General features: G+C 46.1%; 1 protein-coding gene across 1 annotated transcript; it reads right to left on the minus strand.

Annotated features, from left to right (window-relative positions):
* Window positions 1-4,890: 4,890 nt before the first annotated feature.
* LOC107120107 (zinc finger protein 658B-like) lies at window positions 4,891-6,663 on the minus strand. Its single transcript, XM_015422752.1, has one exon. The coding sequence runs from the start codon at window positions 6,661-6,663 to the stop codon at window positions 4,891-4,893; it is 1,773 nt and encodes a 590-aa protein (XP_015278238.1).
* Between the last annotated feature and the right edge of the window lie 2,272 nt (window positions 6,664-8,935).

The raw sequence follows: 8,935 nt of genomic DNA on the forward strand, positions 1-8,935 counted from the left end.
TGGATTTGATATAACCCCAAGGCTCTTTACTAAGTCAGCAAGGGTCAGAGCCAGTTTGGTGTAGTGGTCCAGTGTGTAGACCCTAATCTGGGAGAACCAGGTTTGATTCCCCATGCCTCCACTTGCAGCTGCTGGATGACCTTGGGCAAGCCATAGTTCTGTCAGAGCTGTTCTCTCAAGGACAGTTCTGGAATGAGCTCTCTCAGCCCCACCTACCTCACAGGGTGTCTACTGTGGGGAGGGGGAGGGAAAGGAGACTGTAAGCTGCTCTGAGACTCCAAGTGAAGGGCGGGGTACAAATCCAATCTCTTCTTCTTCTCTTCAAAGTGGGGAGCATAATGACATTCAAGATCTCCACCTGTCTTTTCAGGGATTAGTCACATTTTTTAAAATCTTAGCCAGTCTCCCACAGCCTAGCTTGAAAGCGATTTAGGATTTATAATAACCCACCTTCCAAAGCAGCAGTTCTCTCCTGTGGATCTGATCTCTGCTGTCTAAAGTTCAGTTGTAATTCTGGGAGCTCTCCAGGTCCCAACTGGAAGTTGGCAACCCTAGGCCTGGCAGCAACTCCTGGGTGACCTCATACCACCTGACCTGCATGACTCACCTAGGACTGGCTGCTGGATCCTGCTCAACAGCAGCCACCCTATAAAAGTCAGAGTAGGGTGTACTGGTTAGAGCTTCAGAGACTCAGCCTCGAATCCCCATCTTGCTCTGGAAGCTCACTGGGTGATTTGGGACCAGACACATACTTTCAGCCTGATCTACCTCACAGGGTTGTTGTGAGGAAAAGGAGCAGAGGAGAAAGATGCCAGTTCCTTTGGTCCCCACTGTGAAGAAAACCAGGGTATAATAAAGTAAACAAATAATAACTATTGCTGCAGATGAGAGCAGATAAAAGGTAGGCTGGTGAATGGCTGAAAAGGAGAGAAGGAGGCAGGGGAAGTGGAGAGGATATGGGGGTTGCCCAGGGGAGGGAAATGGGAAATAAGAGATGGGGACAGAGGGGAAAGTGAGGTGCCCCTCCCAAGTCCTTGAGGGCTCCCTACCATGCAGTTTGGCCTGGTCCAGTGGCCACCTTCACAGAACTGGGCTATGGATTTCCTAGGTAGAGGATGCTGGAGGGGAAGAAAGGGAAAACTGAAGACAGAAGGGCAGAAAAATCCAAGTTGGCTGTGGGGTGGGAAGGAGAGAGAGGGAAGCATGAAAAGAGGCCAGTTTGGCCAGGGATCCTGGCGGGTTTTTTTGTGATCTTCTGAGTGTGGAACACTAATCACTGGGGGTGTGGAGGGGGAGGTATTTGTGGATTTCCTGCCTTGTGCAGGGGGTTGGACTAAATGACCCTGAAGGCCCCTTCCAACGCTGTGATTCTATGATTCTAGGAAGCACTAAGGGAGTTTCTGGAAAGGGAAATATGAGATGCATCTCATAAGTCCTTGCCGGTTTCCACTTGGAAATAATAAATACAGAAGTCTTGAGATTTCTGCACCTGTCACATATCTTTAAAAAAGCACCCCCCGCAAACAATTTTTTTAAAAAAATCCTTACAACTTATCTTACAAGGTTTGTTAGCTTGAAAATGTTACAGGTTAAAGGGCATCGAAAGACCTTCCAAACTTACTGTGGATTTAAACCCAAGTCCACCAAGTTATAACCCAATCCTCAGACTCTTGAACTTTACTGACCCACATCATGAATGGGGGCAAACTGGGTTGGGTTCACTAACCGGGATCAGTCATGGCCCCAGGTGCGAGTCTCAAGCGTCTGCAAGAGGATTTCTTATTTAGAACTTTATACACAATTGGAAAAAAGACATGCTACACTTAACCTTTGACACATTTAATGAAGCCCAACTAACGGAAAACCCCCACAAAACGCAGAAAATAAAACAGAAAGTCTGATGTGCCTTGTGATGAAATGCATTTCTTCTTTGGAGGTTTGAAATGAACAAAACCTTCACTCTGTTTTTTTCCTTCTCTCTGGACAGAGAACAGGCCAGGAGGTCAGTCAATGGTTTTCCAGGTTCACCTCAGATACCCTTAAGAAATGCTAATACCTCTAGCTAGAGACAATAGGAGGGTCCAGCCCCCCCTTCCAATCAGGGAACAGAGATTTAGAGACCTGGGAGAGCTGAAGGAAATTTCAAGGTAATGGGGACTGGAATATTCAGAAGCATCTCTGACCAATGTTCCCTCTAAGCTATGGAGTCTTGTGAGCAAAAATTCTACTCTGTGAGCTCCTGGCATTAAAGTTGTGAGCAGGTGATTTGGCTACTGCATAAAAGTACATCCCAATTGGTTGGTTTGCTCTGGAGCCATCCCTCCTGAGCCGAGACAGAAATGTGTGAGCCGGAGCCTCAAAAACTGTGAGCTAGCTCACACTAACTCAGCTTAGAGGGAACATTGTCTCTGACCCAGCCTGATTTAGTCAGTGGGTGGGGAAAAGAGAGGTGATAAAACTCAGTGGAACAAGGAGGAAGGTCTTCTGGGTGCAGAGTCCATCAGAGCAGACAGAATTCAACCAAGGTCTGGAGGAGGCAGTCATTGACCATGCAGTGGCCTGGGAGAGCTGAAGGAAATTTCAAGGTAATGGGGACTCTGCAGGGATTAGTAATTTCCTAAACTAAGGAGCCTGCTCTATATTTTAATGTCTGATCGGGCATGTATAGAGGGAGAGACAGAGGAATTGCATTTTACCCATTTCTTTTGGATCCCTTGCTCAGGCTGGTGTTGTGTTAAAATTATGCTTGTGAACATTTTCTTTTAAATAAATATTTTATAACTTTTGATGCTGGTTGTGGTTCTCTGTACCACATAGACCTCCACCATCTTGAACACACTATTTTAAAAGAAGCGCCAAGGGGAAGGCCAGCAGTTGGCAAGCAGCTATTCCTCCAGGGGTGCACAAGGCAGTAAATTGACAGGAAAGCCGTGTCCTGACCCTCCCAGCGGGCAATTCCTACAAAGGTCAGGTGGTGGTGGCAGGTTACCTGAGAGAAAAGAAGAGGGGGGGAGCGAGGACAGGGGGGGGGGGGGGGGGGGAGAGAGAGAGAGAGAGAGAGATGTCTCTCCAGGTGTTGGGAAAAATTTGGAGGGCAGGGTGGAATAGGGCCTGCAGGCCAGAGCAGGCCTGTTCCACCACATACCTGATACAAATAATAATCTCTTTAATGAGCTATGACCCTTCCTTAGCTGAGTTTCATTTTCTCTGAGTCATAAAGAAATATTTTATCTAGGGTTACCAACTATCTGGAGCAAAAAAGTATTATCTCCCTTTAACAGAGGTATTTATCTCTTCAGATGCCCATTTCCACACACTAAGCCTCTGGGAAAGAGGCAGGATTCCCCCCGCCCCACCTCAGGCCTCTTAGCAACCTTAATGCAGATACCTTTTCCATTTAAAGTAGTGAGATGAAATTTCTCAGCCTGCTGCATAAAGACAGGATTAGGGAAAGGAAATGTTTTAGCCAGTTTTGTAGATGTCAGAGTTAGATTGGTAGATATTAGATAACCTGAAGTAGTGAGTTTCACAGAGGAGGGCAACCACTTAAAAAGGCCCTCCTTTGTGAAACTACTTTCTGAGCCTTTCTGAACCTCCAACACCAGGGCATCTGAAGAAGACTCTCATCAGAACCAACTATAGGAATGCTTCACCCTTGTATGGATTCTGTGAAGAACATGAAAATCAGATCTGTGCCTCAAGCAACAAACCATCCACTTGGCGTTTTCCCAGTTTTCCCCCCTCTGAGCAAAGGACAGCCTACCTTCATACAAATGCTAATGGATCCAAGACAAGGGAATGGTCAAGCTTACCCCCCCTTCCAGGCAGGAAACAGAGTTTGGAGGACTGTAGACTAGAACCACCCCAGGGATAATCTCCAGGAAGGGGCTGAAGGAAACACTTCTCTGATCTGGCGTGACCGGGTCAAGTGGGAGGGGAAAATAGGGGTGATAAATTCTCCTTGCAACAGGAATTAGTTTTTCTTTCTGTGGGATGCTCAGTTGATGAGAGGACATAGGACTCTAAACACCTGAGGCAGCCATATTGACTATGTGCTTGCCTTGAAGACTGGGAGCAAGATTCAAGGTCATGGGAATTTCCTAAGATAAAATCTGTAACTTGAATGTACAGTGAGAGGGATAGAGAATTTGCATTTCTGCCAAGTTCTTTTGTTTTCCTTCCTCACATCTTGTGCTGTGCTAAAAGGATGTGCGTAAACATGTTGTTTTTAATACTTTAATCTTTCGATGTTGGGAATGGTTTTCTGTACCACATAGACCTCCACCATTTCGGACACGCTATTTTAAAAGGGGTTCCAGGGGGGTTGGCAAGCAGCTATTCCTCCAAGGACTCCAAAAGCATTAATCTGATCCTGTGATGGCAAGGTACTAGGAGAAGGAGAAGAAGACAAGAGATTGGATTTATACCCCGCTCTTCACTACCCAAAGATGTCTCAAGAGCGGCTTACAAAATCCCCTTTCCCTTCCCCTCCCCACAACGGACACCCTGTGAGGTAGGTGGGGCTGAGAGAGCTCTGACAGAAACAGCCCTTTTTTCAAGGACAGCTCTTATCAGAAAGATGGCTTGCCCAAGGTCATCCAGCCAGGTGCAAGCGGAGGAGTGAGGAATCAAACCCGGTTCTCCCCGATTAGAGTCTGCGCACTTAACCACTACACCAAACTGGGTTGTCAGATGCTGTTGAAGATGGCCACTTACACTGAATCTCTTTCCACACTCTGAACATTCAAAAGGTTTCTCCCCTGTGTGGGTTCTTTGGTGCACTTGAAAATAGCCACTTCTACTGAATCTCTTTCCACAATCTGAGCATTCAAAAGGTTTCTCCCCTGTATGGTTTGTCACATCCTGTTGAACATTGCCACACAACTTGCATCACTTTCCAGACTCTAAGCATTCAAAAGGTTTCTCCCCTGTGTGGGTTCTTCGGTGCACTTGAAGATAGCCACTTCTACTGAATCTCTTTCCACACTCTGAGCATTCAAAAGGTTTCTCCCCTGTGTGAGTTCTTCGGTGAACTTGAAGATAGCCACTTCTACTGAATCTCTTTCCACACTCTGAGCATTCAAAAGGTTTCTCCCCTGTGTGAGTTCTTCGGTGAACTTGAAGATAGCCACTTCTACTGAATCTCTTTCCACACTCTGAGCATTCAAAAGGTTTCTCCCCTGTGTGAGTTCTTCGGTGAACTTGAAGATAGCCACTTCTACTGAATCTCTTTCCACACTCTGAGCATTCAAAAGGTTTCTCCCCTGTGTGAGTTCTTCGGTGAACTTGAAGATAGCCACTTCTACTGAATCTCTTTCCACACTCTGAGCATTCAAAAGGTTTCTCCCCTGTGTGAGTTCTTCGGTGAACTTGAAGATAGCCACTTCTACTGAATCTCTTTCCACACTCTGAGCATTCAAAAGGTTTCTCCCCTGTGTGAGTTCTTCGGTGAACTTGAAGATAGCCACTTCTACTGAATCTCTTTCCACACTCTGAGCATTCAAAAGGTTTCTCCCCTGTGTGAGTTCTTCGGTGAACTTGAAGATAGCCACTTCTACTGAATCTCTTTCCACACTCTGAGCATTCAAAAGGTTTCTCCCCTGTGTGAGTTCTTCGGTGAACTTGAAGATAGCCACTTCTACTGAATCTCTTTCCACACTCTGAGCATTCAAAAGGTTTCTCCCCTGTGTGAGTTCTTCGGTGAACTTGAAGATAGCCACTTCTACTGAATCTCTTTCCACACTCTGAGCATTCAAAAGGTTTCTCCCCTGTGTGAGTTCTTCGGTGAACTTGAAGATAGCCACTTCTACTGAATCTCTTTCCACACTCTGAGCATTCAAAAGGTTTCTCCCCTGTGTGAGTTCTTCGGTGAACTTGAAGATAGCCACTTCTACTGAATCTCTTTCCACACTCTGAGCATTCAAAAGGTTTCTCCCCTGTGTGAGTTCTTCGGTGAACTTGAAGATAGCCACTTCTACTGAATCTCTTTCCACACTCTGAGCATTCAAAAGGTTTCTCCCCTGTGTGAGTTCTTCGGTGAACTTGAAGATAGCCACTTCTACTGAATCTCTTTCCACACTCTGAGCATTCAAAAGGTTTCTCCCCTGTGTGAGTTCTTCGGTGAACTTGAAGATAGCCACTTCTACTGAATCTCTTTCCACACTCTGAGCATTCAAAAGGTTTCTCCCCTGTGTGAGTTCTTCGGTGAACTTGAAGATAGCCACTTCTACTGAATCTCTTTCCACACTCTGAGCATTCAAAAGGTTTCTCCCCTGTGTGAGTTCTTCGGTGAACTTGAAGATAGCCACTTCTACTGAATCTCTTTCCACACTCTGAGCATTCAAAAGGTTTCTCCCCTGTGTGAGTTCTTCGGTGAACTTGAAGATAGCCACTTCTACTGAATCTCTTTCCACACTCTGAGCATTCAAAAGGTTTCTCCCCTGTGTGAGTTCTTCGGTGAACTTGAAGATAGCCACTTCTACTGAATCTCTTTCCACACTCTGAGCATTCAAAAGGTTTCTCCCCTCTGTGTATTGTTTGGTGCACAAAGAGATGTGATCTATTTCTGATGTACTTTCCACACTGAATGGATTTACCTGCCTTCAGTATCCTGTACTTTGAAAAATGTACATTACGCTTTCTTCCATCTCGATTGTCAACCATACGGCCGTCTTTTTTTCTCTTAGGTCTGCCTCGTTTCCTGACGTTATCTTTTAAGTGTTCATTTTGAACTCTGTCTGGCATTTGCTGAATAAGTTCCTCACCCTCCTCATTCCTCTGATCGTCCTCTGCTGGAATAAATACAGAGATCCTGTTAGCACCTGGGAGGCCTGGTAAGGTCCAAAGGCATCTGTGTGAACGTAGGAAAGGAATGATGGCCCTTTGGCCTCATCCAGCTTGACTGATCTTAACCCCCCTCCCCTCTCCTCAGAGTATTTAGTATTTAAGGATACTTCATCCCCTCAAATGCTACAGCTGAGCTCTTGCCCAGGAGGAGTTTCTGACCCTCTAGATTTCAGGCCCCCCAGAAGACCTTCCACCCTCCTTACCCAGCGGGCTGTATGATTGTACCAAAACAAATGTTGTTCAGAAGTGAATCAGAAATCCCCCATGGCTATTCCTTGCCTGTTCCCTTGACATAACTGTGAAGGATACTCACTCTTAGCCAGCTCATTTGGGAAGGAAATATGCTCTTGGGATCCTCTTGAGGAACTCTCCAGCCTCTCTTTGGACACAATGCCATTGTCTGTCTCCACTGTAGTCTCTCTTATACTTCTGGCTTCTTTGGCAGAGAGAGTTGGGGGGAAGAGAGAGAAAGTGATAATCCTTATATAGGGAAGGAAAGAAATTCAACAGTAAAAATTCTTCTGGAAGGACAGAACCATGTTCAAGATCAAAGCCCAGAATTCTAACCAGTATAAGGGAATGGACCTGTGAAGCAAAGCACCCTAGTTCTCCTCAAGGGTTAACATTATTAAGTGGCCTATTCTGAGTTGTAGGTGTTTATGACTTGAGTCTTCCTGCAGCTAACATCCTTATCTTTTTCAGGGGAAGGCTCCACAATCTAGTCACTGTTTAATCGTGAAAACCTGTATCCAGTTGTGTAACCAGGAGGACTGGGGGATTAAGATGGTGCTGACAGTCTCTGGAATATTCCATCAAGGAGGACCCTTGATTGGGCCATGCAAATACACCTTGATATTTTCTTGCTTCATAGAATCATAGAATGTTAGAGTTGGAAGGTGCCTTGCAGGTCATCTAGTCCAACCCCCTTCACTCTGCAGAACATAGCCGAAAGGTAGCCACACAACATACCCAAAAGATGGTCGTCCAGCCTCCGCTTGAAAACGTCCAGCGAAGGGGGCATCCATCACCTCCCAAGGCAGTCTGTTCCACTGCTCAACCACTCTTACACTTAAGAAGTTTCGCTTAATATTTAGCCGGTAACGATTCCCTTGTCATTTCCCCCCATTAGATCTAGTCTTGCAATCCAGAGCAAGAGAGAATAGATCTGCTCCATCGTCTACATGACAGCCCTTCAAATCACAATGAATAGTTTTATGTAGAGTAACTTAGGCTAGAGCTGGAATACTTATGCTGCAACAAGAGGTGCCATCTGATATTTCATGTATTTGATAGAACAGTTAAGCTTGTCTTGTGTGTATATACACACACACACACACACACACACTAGGAATAAGGCCCGTTGTGGAAATAAATACAATGAGATCTAGAAAGAGGCTCTATGAGAGTGCCCTGGCCTTGGGCACTCAGCACCAATTTGCTGTGGCGACTTCAGCAGGGTATAATGATACAGAGTCCACCATTTCCTCCAGGGGAACTTATCTCTGGCATCTGAAGAGCAGTTGTAATTCTCCGTGATCTCCATCCCTCCCCTGGAGACTGGCAAGAATGGTTCCCCATGAGGGAATGGTGGGTTTGGAGGGTGGAGTCTATGGCATTGTACCTGTCTGAGGTCCCACCCCTCCTCAAATCTCACCCTTTCCAGGCTCCACCCCTCAAATCTCCAGGAATTTCCCAACCTGGAGTTGGCAACCCTATCTCCCTCACAGCCAACCATCAACCCACCATTATCTGCCTCCTGGCTTGAGCTTTCCCTCTCCTCCCCCTCCCCCCTACAGAGCAGTTGTAATTCTCACTCAAACCTCCAGGAATTTTCCACCTGGAGTTGGCAACCCTATCAAGACTGGGCCCAATGAGTTTTCTCCCAAAGGTTTGGAAAGGGCCTTTTACTGACAGAACCTGTCACTGAGGAGAAAGCACAGTTGACACCTCTGATTAGGGAAATACCTGGAGATTTTTTGGGGTGTGTGGATCCTATGGAGGGCAGCATTGGGGGGGGATGGAAAGACTCAGCAGGGGATTAATGCCATAGGGTCCACCCTCCAAAGCAGCCATTTTCTTCAGGGGAACT

The sequence above is a fragment of the Gekko japonicus genome, unplaced genomic scaffold (assembly GCF_001447785.1).
Source record: "Gekko japonicus isolate JY-2015 unplaced genomic scaffold, Gekko_japonicus_V1.1 scaffold3106, whole genome shotgun sequence".
NCBI classification, from domain to species: Eukaryota; Metazoa; Chordata; class Lepidosauria; order Squamata; family Gekkonidae; genus Gekko; species Gekko japonicus.